Source organism: Falco naumanni, chromosome 3 (assembly GCF_017639655.2).
Source record: "Falco naumanni isolate bFalNau1 chromosome 3, bFalNau1.pat, whole genome shotgun sequence".
Classification (NCBI taxonomy): domain Eukaryota; kingdom Metazoa; phylum Chordata; class Aves; order Falconiformes; family Falconidae; genus Falco; species Falco naumanni.
In genome coordinates, this window is record NC_054056.1 from 11,194,647 (window position 1) to 11,211,101 (window position 16,455).

The following is a 16,455-nucleotide window of genomic DNA, read 5'->3' on the forward strand; positions in this document are numbered from 1 at the left end:
TGTCACGGAGGCTTCTCACTTACCGTGAGTAATGGGTTTCCCCGGGAAGCAAAAGTTACTTGAGCAATAAATCACAGTACAATAGCCCAAAGTTATTATTAAATCTCACTGTAGATGCAAAACAACACTTCAGCACATCACAGATTAAGCTGTTATCTTTTATTTGTTTTTATTTGCAAGAACTTGATGATTGACTGACAGATGCCTTCCACTTTTCACTACCATAGCAAGTCCACAACTTGTTTTATTAGAACTCAAGCCTCTTATTGCCCAGTCCAGATGAAATTCCTTATCTTGTTCTGGTTTCTGCACCTTTGTGTTCTTATACCTTGTGGGTGTTGTGTCATGTGCAGTTTGACCTATACAGCAGCACAGTACTTGAGGAGCTGCCAATTTCTCCTGTACTCTTCTTATTCCCAAACTATTCTCATTTGTTTTCTTAAAATACGCTGCGTACACCTACTGCTGCTGATTTATAGTTGGGTATAAAGAGGGAGGTGAACACAATTAAGAGTCTGAATATAAGGGAGCACAAACTTTTTTGTACATGCAGTCTCTGGGCTTGTTACCCATCAGTGCCCTTCTGGCAGGAGGTGGTGGGGTGAAGCCTGCTGGGTGACACCTGGGAACTGAGTCTTGCTACACTGCTGAGGGTCTTCAAGTAAAGCCTGTGTCTTTGTAACAGTTCCTTTGCTATTTCGGCAGCTTTTTTGGTAGACTAAATTAAAAACGGTTCTCAGAACTAGGGTATCAAAGCTGATGAGTATTTCTCTTTGTTTTTCTGGAGAAATTTTGTATTCTCAAGTTTCTCCTGTTTCAGCTATGTCTCCCATTATGACTGGAAATGACAGGGTGGAAAAAGGGAAGGTGACCGGGCATAAACTGGGCTTTGTCTGGGTCAGCAGGGAATCGTGTGTCCTCTTCCTCCTCCCACCCTGCCAACGCTGGCATCGTTGCGTGCGGGTGGGTGAGGGGATATGTGGGTCTCTTCTGCCATACTCTGCAGCAGCACTAGATGATCCCAGACATGAGAAATCATGGTTTCAGCTGGGTGTTTGTGCTGTGATGGGCTGATGACCCCTGCATCCCACCTCCGCTCCAGGAATAAACTGTTGCCAGAGGTGGAGAAGGCTGCGCTTTGAGGAGTATATTAAAGTGGTTAGCAAAGTTGAGTTGTGCAATCTGTTCTTCTAGCTTGCTCATTCACATCGTTGACTGAAAATGTGAAAGAAAGCAATTTTAAGTGCTTAATAGCCAGATATCCATGTCCCTTGGTTTTGTCACGGGAAAAGTTAAGGGCAGAACTAGCTATGGGGGCAGAGCTGCGTTTCTGTTCTCAGGGTGGTTGCCTTCAGGTTTCTGTGCAGATGGGATGTGGTGTGACACTTTACTGCAGCCATCTTAATGTATCATTTCTCTGCATAAATAATGTTCTCCGTGGCCTGCAAGCCTCGCTGAGAAACCTCAGAGCCTTTCAGTGCGTGGATGTATGCTTTGCAATTTTTACTTTTGGTTTGAGTTGGTCTTAAATTTTAACTGGCTCGGAGCTTTGCGTGGATTTGCATGCGGGGCAGAACGATGCACATCTCTGAAATGGCAAGTCTCTACCCGTGAGGCTGATTACGGTGGATGTGTTTTTCTCCTCTGAGTGTTGCCTGCCAAAAGTCTTTACTCCCCAGCTTGTTGCAGACGCTGCTTTGTGTATTTGTTGTTATTATGCAATTGCCCGTTTCGATCCTTCTGTTTTGCAGAATTGCACAAACCTCTGTTGACTCTGTGCCTTGACAGAAAGGGAATGCCTGTGCTCCAGTCCTGGCAAATCCTGCCAAGCGTTAGGAGAAGAAACTCCAAACTTTACGGGCAGCTGAGTTTAGAATAACTTAAAAATTAACGACCCTCCAACAGGGAGAGCGATTGTTAAAGAGGCTGACCTGTTGATGTTATAAAGGAGAAATATTTGCAGTATTGGAATTATGTTCCTAATTTTCCTGTGTGGGTAGTGATGCTGATGCTGTGATTTGTCTCCTGCTGGAAGGTTCAGACCTGAGGGCGGGAGAGATGGGACACGAGGGAGGGGACTGTGTTCTCGAAACTTGGATTTGGAAAGAACATGTGATTTTAATGATCTTGTCTTTTATCTGTTGATATAACATATTCTGAGCATTGTGCGGTGCCTCTATTGTGCTGTATACAATTGACGTATCTCCTGTTCTCCTGTTGCAGTGAATCTGAAATCCTGCACCATGACAAACAATATGAGCCTTTTTACTCTTCCTTCGTTGCACTTTCTACACATTACATCACTACTGTGTGCAGTCTGAGTAAGTGTTCCCCGTCCTTTGCTTCTCTTGCTCTTGCGTTACAACTAGGATATAGTAAAAGTAAACCAGGACTATTGTCCTTTTGGTGTTTGTTTCGAGCCTTGTTTCTGAATTAGACTTCAAGACGGAGCGCGTGAGGCCAGCGTTGTTAGCTTTTATACTGGCAAAATGTCCTTGCAGATGGAAGGGGGAAGCTTGTTGATAGGAGTATTTGGCCACCAAGTACTGGACAGTGTTGACTTTTTGGTTGCTTGCTCATTGGCCTGACTTCATTTAGGGAAAATAATTTTTGGTCAAATGAAGTGTTTAAATCCATTTTGAGAACTTTTAGATTATTCTTCAGGAGTTGTGTTATGATGTTGGAATTAATGATAGAAACATTGTGACTCAAAATATGCTGTATTATTTTAGCGGACATAATTTAGCAATTTCAGCAAAAAAGCGGGTTTGGTCAACTTGTTTCATGTTCTTTGGTGCTTCTGTCAGTATTCAGTGATGCTGCTGGGGAAGCCATTTTATCTATCTAAATTACCTTGTCTGGGTAGAAAGTATCATCCTTGCTTTACTGACGTTTCTTGGATTACATTTTAATGAGTTCAATTTCTATTGCATCTGTGTGCATGTATCCATGTTGCATAGCAATCTGCTTTATTGAAAGCGTTAAGAACATATTATGCTGAATTGTTTTAAAACTTGTACTGACTGCAAGCGTCTGCTTTTTTCAGTACCAAGAAACCAATTGCAGTCAGTGGCAGCTGCTTGTAAAGTCCTGATTGAATTCTCACTGCTGCGTCTTGAGAACCCAGATGAAGCATGTGCTGTTTCACAGGTGAGCACAGATATTGACCAAGTGGGTGAGCCTGAATGTGGAAATGGACTTTGGCCTCTAATTCAGAAACATTTTCTCTAATGTTGCATAAAGCAAAATTAATTAAATTCTTAAAACACGTCAGTACAAACTGGTACCTGCTGAATCTTCCCTCTGCATTCTTTTCTCAGAATTCTGGCTTGTGAGCAAGCTGAAATAAAGGTGACCTGAAGCCTTGGTTGATTCTCTTGCAATTTCCTACAGTCTGGTTTTGTATTGAGTTTTTAAAGCTGGATTCTTCCCCAGTTGTATTTCAGTCTTCTGGGAAAGCATAGATCTTAAAAGCTTGAATCTTAAAAGAGGAAAGGCATGTGAGAAGTGTTCACATAAAGCCAGCCCTACCTGAAGCTACATTAAGCCTTAGTGAGTCATAGGAGGGAGAGCTTTTCCAGATGCTTTTCCCTAACAGGCACATGGGACAGTTAGCGACCTGAATTACCTGCAGTTAGTAAGCAGTCACAATCTTTGGTATGAGATCAGAGTGGATTTGAGACGTTGCAGTAGCCTTACTAGTTGAAGTTGCAGTACTCTCAATGCAGCTGCTTGCAATAAACTATATGGAGGAATAATCGGAATGAAGAGAGTTTAAATTGTACTTGATGTCTTTTTCCTTGTAGAAACACCTCATTCTGCTGATAAAGGGACTGTGCACAGGCTGCAGCCGCCTCGATCGAACTGAAATCATTACCTTCACAGCAATGATGAAATCAGCCAAGCTGCCTCAGACTGTCAAAACCCTCTCTGATGGTAGGTGTTTTAATTTAGATTACTGCAACACTTGATTACGTGTAGAAAACACTGTGGGTTTGATGTATGAAATGGTGATGTGCTCTTTGCCCTGCAGTAGAGGACCAGAAGGAGCTGGCCTCCCCGGTGAGCCCAGAACTAAGACAGAAAGAAGTACAGATGAACTTCCTCAATCAGCTGACATCAGTCTTTAACCCTAGAGTCTCGTCATCACCATCTAGCACGCCAGAGACACAGGTAAACAAACAGCCCTAGAATAAGGCTGAAAAAAGCAGCCTGAATTTTAGCATTAATAACATGGGTGCCGGGAAGAACAGAGGGCAGTAAGCAGCAGGTTTTTAATACACGTGTAAAAAACCCTTTTCTTAAGTGTTTAAATCCTACTTGCATGTTGATGAATGGCAAACGACGAACTGCTCTTTGCAATGTATTGGCAAAAGTGGTTTGTTGCCTAATGGAAGCTCATGCTCAGTGATATTCGTAGCATTTTTGAGTTCTGCTGCTGATACTCCTTGCCTGCGGCGTTGAGACTTACTGCAACACTGTGTATTTTTAATGCTTCTGTAATATATATAGTATGTGCTTGCTTTTAGGTGGAAGGAGAGAATGAGGATCAAGCTTCCACAGATCAAACCTCTGCAGCGAAGACAAAAAGCATATTCATTGCTCAGAATGTAGCCAGCCTGCAAGAACTTGGTGAGAATCAGCTTTCTGGCCTTAGGGGGGGAAAAAGTGCTCGAGCAAATGTCTCTGCAATGTAAGGCCTTACAGAATGGGAAGCAACTTTCTGACCTAAAGGATTCACTCATTGCGTGCTGATGCTGCCAAGGGAGGTTGTGGCTGTAAGGTATTTTCTTCATTGCGGAGGAGATGGGCTCAGTATAGTTGTGTGCCGTTGCTGTGTTTTGGGGTGGTAAGGCAGGCAGGCAATATAAAATACCTTATGGGATGGATTATTGAGCAGGTGTGAGTTAGACCTGTTGTGCCCTGTAACATGCACACAGAGCTTTGTGACAGCCGTTATGAGTACTGGCTGAAAACTTCACCATCTGGTCTTTGTGTTGTAAACTGGTCTTCATCCTGTTACCTCATCTAGGATGATATTTTGTCACCACATAGAGTAATTAAGTCAATTATTAATGACCGTTACATCTGTTCTGCATAGAAGCTCTCCCACTGAGCAGTAAAAATAACACTACTTTTAAATATTTTGGTAGGTGGCTCTGAAAAACTGCTGAGAGTGTGCCTGAACCTCCCCTATTTTTTGCGATACATAAATCGATTTCAGGATGCGGTGTCGGCCAACTCATTTTTTATTATGCCAGCCACGGTGGCAGATGCCACTGCTGTTCGCAACGGGTAAGTGTCTGTCACTGCTCTTCGGTAGATGCAGGGTACGGTGACAGAAAATAACTGTGCTGGCTATGCAGTATCAGTTATTATGCTGCTCTTGTGAGCTGTCTGATGTGTACTTTGCGTTGCTGAACCTTAACATATGTCATTACTTACTATAGATTTCATTCGCTGGTAATAGATGTGACCATGGCACTGGATACTCTGTCTCTGCCTGTATTGGAGCCCCTGACTCCCACGCGTCTCCAAGATGTGACTGTTCTTGCTCTCAGCTGTCTCTATGCAGGTGAGTGGATTTTCTGTATTTGTTTTGGAACTTTTAAGTTGCTCTTGCTTTTGTTTTGCTTTGTTACCTGAATGTTTGAGGCTCAGCCCACAAGTAACCAGTAACCTTTATTTCTTATGAATTTGAAAGCTATGCAGCATACTGCATGGTATGGTGACTGGGTTAATAGGAAAGTCGTTACAGTGATGCTGAATTTCTCTTATGTTCTGCAAAGATTCTTGTCAGTGTCTGAGAGAAAGACTGACTGATTCAACATCTTAATAGCCTGTAATTTCTGCTCTTTTTTTTTTTTTTTTTTTACGTTCATAGCGTAATATATTTTTGCAGTGCATATGGCTTCTACTTAATTGGTTATAGACCCAAATCAACCTTGTTTCCCAGGAGTGGTTTAAATACTCCAGAATCCCCAATGTTTAATTGGTATGGGTAAGATTTTAAAGAGATAATGGCAGTGAAGTATAAAGATTGCCTAGAAAATGGTATTGAATTAAATGGTAAAGCATTTCCTCCTGTAATTGTTCTCATGTGGTTTTGTGGGAAAAAATTTCCTCTTTTGAGAGTAATTCAGGAAAAAAAATTAATCTGAGTATTCCCCACTCCATCAAGTTTACGGGCATGTTTGCTACTGTTTGTTTTAATGTGCTAAGTAGGAGCATTGAGTCCTGAGATTGGCTCTTAATCAGAATGTTACCTCCACTTGTTTTTGATCAGGTGTGAGTGTGGCAACTTGCATGGCCATCCTACATGTAGGTAGCACTCAACAGGTACGAACTGGGTCAACAAGTTCCAAAGAAGAAGATTATGAAAATGATGCTGCTACTATTGTACAGAAATGTGTAAGTAGAGGAGAGAGCGTGTTTATTAGTTTCCATTCTCAGCAAGTGGGGTGCGTAGAATTTGTATTTATTTGGATTGCAATACTTACCTAGTATTTCTAGGTATTAGACTGGCTGATAAAGGAAGTAATGAGGTGGCTAATTGTAGAGGGCAAAATGCAATTGTATTTGGAGTTTTTTATTTATTATTGCCCAGTGGAGCGCTTAAATCCAAAACCATGGTGATGTTTATTTGCAGCTTGAAATCTATGAAATGATTGGACAAGCCATCAGCAATTCACGCCGTGCAGGGGGTGAGGTAAGATTTGCATCTCAAGAAGCTTTTTCACTGTTTTTGTGCTGGTGTATTTTGGCACTTAGATTGACATTATTTTCTCTTTTTGGTGCTTTCCCTGCCTTCCCCTTCACTTCTGGCATGATAGCATTATCAGAACTTCCAGCTGCTCGGGGCTTGGTGTTTGCTGAACAGCCTCTTCCTCATCTTGAACCTCAGCCCCACGGCCTTGGCTGATAAGGGGAAGGAGAAAGATCCATTGGCTGCTCTTCGCGTCAGAGACATTATTGCTCGTACTAAGGAGGGCGTTGGGTCTCCCAAACTAGGACCTGGCAAAGGGTATGTAAATACCCCCCTGCAGTACTCACTGTCCGTGTATCTAACCATGCCCAGCAAGCCTCTACTATGGAGTTTTGTTGGTCTCTTGAAATATTATCTCTGTTTATAATTCAAGTCTTGATTCTTGGAAAGAAGAGAAGTCATCTTCAGTTTAGCCAAGCAGTCATTTCACTCAACGTATATATTTTTTTATTTCCCCCTTGAAATTACATTGTGTCCTTTTCGTTTCTGTAGACATCAAGGGTTTGGTGTCCTGTCAGTAGTGCTAGCAAATCATGCTATCAAATTGCTGTCATCCCTCTTTCAAGATCTGCAAGTGGAGGCATTGCACAAGGTGTGTAAGTAGCATGTATGTTCTTGCAAAACATTTTGCCTTCTTCACTGGAAAACGCTTTAAATTCTCTTTTCAATGCTGTCCTCCAGGGCTGGGAGAGTGATGGTCCACCAGCAGTGCTGGATATCATGGCTCAGAGCACATCCATCCAGAGAATTCAGCGGCTGATAGACTCTGTGCCACTCACTAATTTGCTGCTGACTTTGCTATCTACTTCCTACAGAAAGGTAGGAACTGCCATACAGCTAGAGAACTTCTGTAGCTGAGCCACTGCTACTAAGTGTCATCTGCCTGGAAAATTCTCACTTTACAAACTGTGACTGTGCTAAGAAGAATTTAGAATTCTTTTAGAAGCTGTCGCTGGGGGCCTCTCCCTTTCCTCTTTTCAGAGATGTAAATTTGACAGACTTGTTCTCATAAAAGTTTTCTGTGAGCTCAGTGGCATTGGTGAGTTTAGTGAGAAGGTGAAAAGGCTGTATTCCAAATGGATGCTTTTCTGTCGAAGCTGTTACTTGAAGTGTTGCTTACAGGCTTGGAATAGATTATTTGTTTTCAGCCATCCTATGTAATGTTTAATGTAACCTAAGGGGGAGAAGCCTTGAAAACCTGTTAATAAATTAGTTGAGACAAGTTTGCTAGAAGAAAACTTAAAATGCTTATGGAAGTTACTCTTTGTTTTCAAATTCTTATCTTTCGTAATCCTAAAATTTAACTTGTTCTGCTGTTCCTCTAAGGCTTGTGTCTTGCAGCGTCAGAGGAAAGGCTCTATGAGCAGTGATGCAAGTGCCTCCACTGATTCTAATACTTACTATGAGGATGATTTTAGCAGCACTGAGGAGGACAGCAGCCAAGGTAATGGAGTTTGCAGCAAGCAACTTAAGTCAGGATTTTACGCTGTCTTTCAGATTTAGTGGAAACCTGGATACTGGGCTGTTGCCTTCTTGGGCTGGAATGACATGTAATGCTGAAAATATGAAGTTTGGAAGATCTGTTTGGCAGAAGTAATGCTGACTGTACTCTTTTATGTAAACTGAAGCCTGAGTGGCTGGAATTCAGGCAGTATTTGCTTAAGAGGAGAGTGGAAATAATTTCTTCTTGTAAATTCCTGCTTAGACTTCTGTAGAAGTGCTTGGCCTTGTGATTTGGAAAGGAAGAATGATGATAGCAAGCACCTTAACTCTGCTCACTGAAACTCTTTTTCAGGCCTTTTCTAAGCTGAGTAGTTTGTGTAAGGTATTTGCTTATAATAGTATGCTTTTGTTTTTCCTGACGCCTGTGTTAGATGACGACAGTGAACCAATCCTTGGGCAATGGTTTGAAGAGACAATCTCTCCGAGCAAAGAGAAAGTGGCCCCGCCGCCGCCGCCGCCTCCACCACCTCTGGAGAGCTCGCCTAGAGTAAAAAGCCCAAACAAACAGACTGCAGGAGAGAATGGGAATATCCTGGCCAGCCGCAAAGATCCTGAGTTGGTATGGGAAGGTCTTGGGGCTTCATGAAGTAATTGATGTGCTGGAGCGTTGTTTACCTGTTAGTGGCTAGCAGTGTTGACAGACAGCATGATAAATGTTTTTTTAATATTGACAATGTATTTTAAGTACATTGCTAATTGAGCATCAGTGATTGTCTTGACTTTGAAGAAAGATGTTTTCTCTACTCTTCTGTCAGGTGGAATGTCACAGTATTTGTTACTGCCAAGGAGGCAAAGGCTGAAGATAGTATCTATTTGGGTTAAACAGGGAGAGGGAAAACGAGGGCAGAACTGTAAGAGAAATGACTCGCTGATGGAATGCTTTTAGCTCCAACTCCGTCGGGTAAAGACAAAAATAAATACTGCAGTTGAGAAGTTAGAGATGTGCAACCTTTTCAGAGAATTCTAAAATTGGTCATGATATAGAACAGAGTTCAGCGAGCTGGCTTGTGACAAGTAAACCTGTACTCTGCTGGGGTGGAGTTATGGGACTTGATTTATTTTGCTGGTGGTTTAGTATATGTTTAACATGCTTTTGTTGCTTCTGTAGTGTTTCCTCTTTTTCTTTTCAGTTTCTGAGCCTAGCTTCAAACATTTTGAACTTTATCACTACTTCTATGCTGAACTCAAGGAATAACTTCATTCGCAACTACCTGAGTGTGTCTCTTTCGGAGCAACACATGGCTACGCTGGCTAGCATCATCAAAGAAGTGGATAAGGATGGGCTTAAGGGTGAGTGAGCAGAAATTTTCTGTTAGAGAACATAGACTTTAGGATTTCTAGGAGTACATTTTCTTAGTTTCATATGGAAATTTTAAATGTAGGAGAGCAACAGTAGTCAATTGCTTGATTCCTGTCTTACAGGCACATCAGATGAGGAGTTTGCTGCTGCACTGTATCACTTCAACCATTCCTTAGTGACCTCAGATCTTCAGTCCCCTGCGTTGCAGGTAAGTCTGTGATTGAATGTGTAAATAAAATGAAGAAATGTTGTTGTCTGTTAATGTCTCTTCATGGATTCTCTGCACTTTGAGCAGTGGGTTGATGATTCCATTTGGCCCTAGAGTATATTCTTTTGCAAACAGATCTTGGAATATTTTGGATCCAATGAGTTGGATGAGCTTTGCAGTCATCCAGTACTAAATGTCCTGCAGGGCGTAACTTAATGTCTAGAGTTCAAATTAATCCACTGAACTTTGAAGGTGATGAAAGCTGAAAAGGAAATGAGTTTGTTTATTTTGTTTTGGAGGGTTGTCCATGCGTTTTATCAAGAGGCTTTCCTGCATATTTGCTTTGCTGTCAGGACTGATGCCAAAAGGCCTTGGAATTCTCTCAGGAGAGGAAAAAAAATAATCCTTTTGCTTTCTTGTACTAACTTTGTAGCCTCTAGGTTTCTTTGATAGGTTGTGGGCTGACCCGACTTAGCACTATAAGTAGAGGTTATAAATCTGCTTACCAATCAGTGAATTCAATCCCTGTACTTTTTGTTGAGTGTTTTGTACTGTATTTGAAATACTTTATTGTTGTTGGTTTTTTAAGCAGTTGGGCTTTTCAGAAATCTGCCTTTTTACTATATTTGAAAAGAAGCAAGCATTACTGTGATCAAAGGGGTCATCTTCCAAATTCTTAGTTACTGAACATAGTAGCATAATCTCTCCTGCTGCGATGTTGCAGTAAATGGGTAGAGCTCATTAATGTCATTTTTTCTGCATTGGCATTGAAGTTGAAAGTTTGTTGTGTTTTAGGTGGCAAAGTGGCAGCATAAGTGTCCCTCCATAGCCATGCCGTATATTTCAGATAGGAGAGAAATTGCTGTGTGCACCCTTACGAGCTCTGGGAGCCCTGGTGTTTATTGTCACCTGTATGTTCAGATCATGCTTTTAATTAAAGCACTGGACAGACTTGCCTTTTTTCAAAAAGTCTCTGTTTTGTTGCAGAACACGCTCCTCCAGCAGCTGGGAGTTGCCCCTTTTTCTGAAGGTCCATGGCCTCTCTACATCCATCCTCAAAGTTTGTCGGTGCTCTCACGACTTCTCCTGATCTGGCAGCATAAAGCCACTGCCCAGGGAGATCCTGACGTTCCAGAATGCCTTAAAGTTTGGGAAAGGTGAGGTAATTTTATGTTAAGGTGAAAGTCAGTCATATCTTACCTCTAATTTTCTGTCAAGTGAAAATTCTCTGAGACCAGTGTAACAAGCGTGTCTGCGTTCTTTGAGCGGTGATGGTGTGTGATGCTTGGAGGAGCAGAAGGTCAATCCAGTGTTGCTGGAGTCCTTCATCTAAGCGTGTAAATGAAACCTAGATTCAGGATTTAAGTGGGTGGAGGCTGAATTACTTACAATGTCAAAATGCCATTTTTAAAAAGGGAAGGCAAATGTCTTATTTCAGCAGGTTTCTGGTACGATGGTGCCAAGGTTTTTCCTTTCCTCCGTTACCTGAATGTGCAAGTCTGTGATAGGGTTTAGCTGACTGAAAGCTGTAGTGAACAGCCTTTCCTGTGGCAACAGCTTTGCCTCTCTTTCTCCCTTCGAATGATTGTTCATATTTTTCATCAAATGTATTGGGTGCTCATGGAGTTTCTGTAGGTTTTACTGTTCACGTGGTCTCATTCCAGTATGTAAGCAGTGAAAAATTTGTGAAATTGACAGTATTAGAAGAACAAACAGAAGAATATAATTATGAAGATCTTTCTCTAAACTCTAGTTAAAGAGGTTTTAAAGAGGGATCTAAGCAAGGAGAAAAGTAAACTTTATAAACTCTCTCTCCTGTTGTCAGGTTTGTCGGCACACTGAAGCAAAATGCCTTGCAGGGGACTCTTCCCAGTGACACGGAAGATCTGAATGTTGAACATCTCCAGCTGCTGCTGCTTATTTTTCACAATTTCTCTGAGAGGGGTCGCAGATCTATCATGATGCTTTGTATCCAGACAATTGTGGAGCTGACAGTGAACATGGATACCCAGCAAGGTTCTGTGCCCCTTATTGTGGCGCGCCTGCTCTTGGTCTTCGACTACCTGCTCCATCAGTATTCCAAGGCCCCCATGTACCTATTTGAACAGGTAAGATTTTGCTATCATGTTCTGGATATTTAATTGGTCACCCAGCAGAAGTCTGTAACAAGCAATTATTTGGTGTGTTCTGGTCTCTTCATGGCCTTTTTGTGAGTAAATCGGTTTTGGTGGTGTTAGAAGACCTTGGAGTTACAATGCATGATTAACTACAGCTGCTGATTCCTAGCAGCAGGTTCAGCTTGAGTGTAAATTCCTGGTGTAACTACTGTCCTAATAAATCCTGGTAAGGACAGAACATATGTCTTGCCTTATCTTTCAAAATCTCGACTATTTGGGTATTTAGGCACTGTTTTGCTAATACCTGGTATACCATGCTTTAGCTTGTCACTGTTGAGGTTTTTGGCACTGTTCTCAATAGTGCGATACTCATGTTTTGTGCATAGCTTTTTCAGTTGTTGGAAGCGTGACTGTTGATTTAAACTGCTCACTCTAGAATAAAAATCACCAGATAGGTTCCAGGGCTTCCCTCAGAGGCTGGGAATGATTTAGCAACAGAGTATTTTATGGTTCTTTATGGTGGTGGTATTCTTCCCCCCTGTCCCTTAATGACGAGGATGTCATGGGTGCTTTTTTTGTTTGTTTTAACTTAGGTGCAGTATAATTTGCTGACTCCACCCATTGGCTGGGTGAGTGGATCCCAGGATAGTAGCAGACGAACGTCAGTCCCACTTTATCATGGATTTAAAGAAGTGGAAGAAAACTGGACCAAACACTGTTCATCAGGTAGGAAAGAAAACGTAAGGAGTTTTTTATTCCAAGATATGCTTTTACAAATAACAGAGAGCCCTGGTTTGGACAGCTTTTCCTACTTTTAATGGGCACAGTTACAACAGGTGAAACTGCATGTAATAATGCAAGACAAGTTTTAGTAAATAAAATTACTGTCATGTAGGAGTATGCTACAAGAAATTAAAAATAAGTATGTATTTATTGTGTCAGGAGTGTAGGAGTAGGAGAACCTTTGCTGCATATAGTATAGACTAGAGCACTTATAATGCATCACGGAGTTAGCTTAGTAGAATCTGGTAGTGGACTTAAAATGTGAAAGGTTATGGGGGTGGAGGAGAGAGAATAATACAATACTACCTAATTAAAACTGTCACTTAGAACATTTTTTTTCTGTCCTGATGTTCCAGACGCAGTTCTACAACCCAGGTTCTACTGCATCCTATCTCTAGAAGCTTCTGAAGATGATCTGAACCGTCTAGATAGCATGGTATTGGGATTTCTGTTTTAAAGACCTTTCTGTAAGCCTTCAGAAAGCCACGTTGTTTTGACAAGAGCCAGGGAAAACAGACAAGAAGGAAAGACTTGATGAAGCAGAAAGACCAGAAATTTTTCACTAAGTGGAGAGTAGTGGCTGGATAAGACAATACAGGATTCCTTTTTGCACCTAATTGCGTGTCAGGGAAGTCAGTATGCAAAGGCTGTGAAGATGTGTTGGACTGCTTGTAGTAATGCTTGTGATTCAAATATGTGTGCTGTGACAAGAGGGCCCTGTCACGGCCACGCTTGTTTTTCTGTGCTGCTGAAACATCTTGAACTAAGACACATGGCATTGGAGTTGCTTCCTCATCATTTTGCTCCATGTTCTTTCTGGGTTTTGTTTCCTCACTAAATTTATTGTAATCAAGATTATGAGCTTGCTCCATCCATGCTTCCTCATAACCAGTTCAGTGGTACTCCAACTGGGGAGAGAAAAAACAGACAGAACTAACTTCCTGAAGTTTTATTTTGCATACTTTTGGTCTGTGGGTATTCTGAATACTTTAGAGAAGAGCTTGGCTGTATATAAATGTAGAGCTGTGCCATTTGCAAAGCAAAGATCCTGACTTGTCATCTCTTGCAGGTTTGTGAGGTCCTTTTCTCTAGGACTACGAAGTATGATGAGCTTTACACAGCCCTGACTTCATTACTTGCAGCTGGATCACAGTTTGATACACTTAGGAGAAAAGAGAACAAAAATGTCACTGCACTGGTAAGGCAGTATTGCTGTAGTGTTGTCTGTGTTGAGGAATAACAAGTTTTCAAACTTTGTATTTTCAAGCAAAGTACTTAAAAGTATTTCGGACAGTGGTTGGAGTAACGGGGAACTTAAAAATCCCACAGCTATTAGTAGTGTTTATGGTGGCAGTACATCTCATGAGTTTTTAATCCATCACGTGTTTCAGACTTGCTGTATGTCCCTGGTAGTTCCAGGAGGTCTGGCTAGAACATGACCAAGAAGAAAAAAATTGTGTGCTCTTCCCTTTTTTTTTTCTATCTCCTCTTCGTTGCTTAACATGTTGTATAATATGACAGAAACTCAGTCTAGTATGCGTTCATCTGATTTGGCCCGTGTACAGGAGTCGAGAGTTTCTGATAAGATAATTTCACTAGCTGTAATGATTGAAACTTTGTTTACTAATTTGTCCAACTGTACTTTTGTTTAGGAAGCCTGTGCACTTCAATACTACTTCCTGATATTATGGCGGATACTAGGGATTTTGCCTCCGTCCAAAACCTACATGAATCAGTTGGCTATGAACACACCAGAGATGAGTGAATGTGATATTTTACACACATTGCGCTGGTCTTCCCGGCTGCGAATCCCATCTTATGTCACATGGATTAAGGTAAAGCCTCATATTTATAGGGGTGTTTTGTAACGTTGTTGAGAGTAAGAATGTCAGTCTCTTGTTCTTCCATGCTGACTGCACGTGGGATTTGTTATATGGGCATGATGGTGAGAAATGGGAACTTGTGTCCGTGTTTTCTAAAGTGTTCTAGCCTGTTAATTGTCAGAGTGGTTAATGATCGAGCACTTTTGAAGTGTGACAGGGCTTTTTTTGGCATCTGTAGGATCACCTTACCAAGCAGGGCATGAAAGCTGACCATGCTGCTTCTCTCATTGAATTGGCCTCCAGCAAGTGCAGCTCAGTGAAGTACGATGTAGAAATAACAGAAGAATACTTTGCTCGACAGGTAAGGGGGGGTGAATGCAATTGCACATGCAGAGCTTCTCTTTTCATGGAATGATTTGCACTTATTGTTCCATCCCTTTGTGTTTTAAGATATCTTCTTTCTGCGGTGTTGATTGCACAACTATTCTCCAACTGCACGAAGTTCCCAGTTTACAATCCATTTACACCCTTGATGCTGCAATTTCCAAGATTCAGGTTTCTTTAGATGAGCACTTTTCTAAGCTAGCTGCAGAAACCGATCCGCAGAAGTCTTCAGAGATAACCAAGAACCTCCTGCCTGCTACTCTACAGCTTATTGACACGTATGCTACGTTTACCAGGTACAATCCTTTCAGATTGCTAGTAGGAATACAATTTTCTTCTGTGCGTAGGACTTTCTTTGCATTTTGTTTGTTGTTTTCTTAGACATAGGTGCCTTTTTTTTTGTAGTCCAGTATAATTACTCTAACTTGCATCCTCTAGAGTGTCTGTTGTTTTAAAAGAAGAATAAAACGTAGCTTCTCAAGCCATGTATGTGAAGTTGTTGTTTCTAAGTAGCATCCTTGTCTGATCTTTCAAGGCTTTTTGCAAGCTTGCAAAATCAGCTTTTCATCCAAAGATGAAACCTCCTCTTACCACTCTCTCGGATAGTGCTACTTAAGGTTATTTCACTGAGATAATATTGAGACTGTCAGACCATCACGGAAGGGGTTTAATTCTTACATTAAGAGTCTGAAGTCTTCTAAACTCTCGTTAGAACCCATGTAGAAGAAAGCAAAAGTAAATCAGCTTTTTCTTTTGAGTGGGTGTTTTTCCTGGTAAGTAGCTTAGAGGAGATAAAACCCCAGAACTCCCTTAGTGGCATAACAAAAAGTATAGGGCAGAACTTCAGAACTTTGCTTGCTTATCTGTCGCTGTATTGACACCCTTAGTTCTGAAATGGAGAGCTGTTTCCTGAAATAAATCCTTTCCACCCTGAACGCAGATCGTACTTGCTGCGGAGTCTCTCCGAAGAGGGCTCCACTGAGAACAAACCCTCTGAAGAGAAGCTACGAGGTTATGCTGCTGTCCTGGCCATTGGATCCAGCCGTTGCAAGTCTAATACCCTAGGTGAGGGTGCTGGATAGTTCAGATTTCCTTCTCTGTACAGGTGAAGCTTTCTACAATGCTGCCAACGTTCCATTTCAAAGCTCTGTGCTGGCTAATGTGCTCGCAGTCGCTTTGTTCAAATAGTGCACTATCCAGGCAGCAGCAGACTAGGAAGTCTTTCCCTTTTAGTATCCTAACAACTGAAAAAGTTGGGCAAACCCTGAAAGTAACTATCTTGTGGACTTATCTGGAGTATTGAAATGCTTTTATAACCATAATATATTATAGGTCTGGTGGCATGGCGTAGTAAAGAGAATTATGAAATGTTGGTATGTTGGAAGGCTGCTGCGAATTAATATTTTTGCCATGTTTTCTGTTTTAATTAAGTGAAAGAAGCTGTGAAGCCCTTGCAAACTTCTAGGGATGATTCTGACTTGTAGAAAAGCATGGAACTAGCCTTTAACAGAATTACAGCTCAGGGGTTTTTTAGCAGAATTTAGCTACAGTTGTGTCTTAATAATTCAGTT

At 41.5% G+C, this 16,455-nt stretch overlaps 1 protein-coding gene across 5 annotated transcripts in view; it reads left to right on the forward strand.

The window, feature by feature from the left end:
- Positions 1-16,455, forward strand: part of UBR4 (ubiquitin protein ligase E3 component n-recognin 4) — a 79,433-nt gene that overhangs the window by 2,096 nt on the left and 60,882 nt on the right. For all 5 annotated transcript variants that reach the window (XM_040587198.1, XM_040587199.1, XM_040587200.1 and 2 more), the window contains exons 2-26: positions 2,224-2,321; positions 3,047-3,150; positions 3,807-3,936; positions 4,034-4,173; positions 4,530-4,632; positions 5,154-5,295; positions 5,451-5,575; positions 6,287-6,411; positions 6,650-6,709; positions 6,834-7,024; positions 7,259-7,358; positions 7,448-7,585; positions 8,093-8,210; positions 8,641-8,828; positions 9,400-9,559; positions 9,692-9,777; positions 10,765-10,934; positions 11,603-11,885; positions 12,488-12,620; positions 13,034-13,113; positions 13,747-13,875; positions 14,330-14,512; positions 14,739-14,861; positions 14,951-15,180; positions 15,825-15,949. In XM_040587198.1, the coding sequence (XP_040443132.1) occupies positions 2,224-2,321; positions 3,047-3,150; positions 3,807-3,936; positions 4,034-4,173; positions 4,530-4,632; positions 5,154-5,295; positions 5,451-5,575; positions 6,287-6,411; positions 6,650-6,709; positions 6,834-7,024; positions 7,259-7,358; positions 7,448-7,585; positions 8,093-8,210; positions 8,641-8,828; positions 9,400-9,559; positions 9,692-9,777; positions 10,765-10,934; positions 11,603-11,885; positions 12,488-12,620; positions 13,034-13,113; positions 13,747-13,875; positions 14,330-14,512; positions 14,739-14,861; positions 14,951-15,180; positions 15,825-15,949 (3,464 nt within the window). The remainder of the gene's footprint in view (positions 1-2,223; positions 2,322-3,046; positions 3,151-3,806; positions 3,937-4,033; positions 4,174-4,529; positions 4,633-5,153; positions 5,296-5,450; positions 5,576-6,286; positions 6,412-6,649; positions 6,710-6,833; positions 7,025-7,258; positions 7,359-7,447; positions 7,586-8,092; positions 8,211-8,640; positions 8,829-9,399; positions 9,560-9,691; positions 9,778-10,764; positions 10,935-11,602; positions 11,886-12,487; positions 12,621-13,033; positions 13,114-13,746; positions 13,876-14,329; positions 14,513-14,738; positions 14,862-14,950; positions 15,181-15,824; positions 15,950-16,455) is intronic.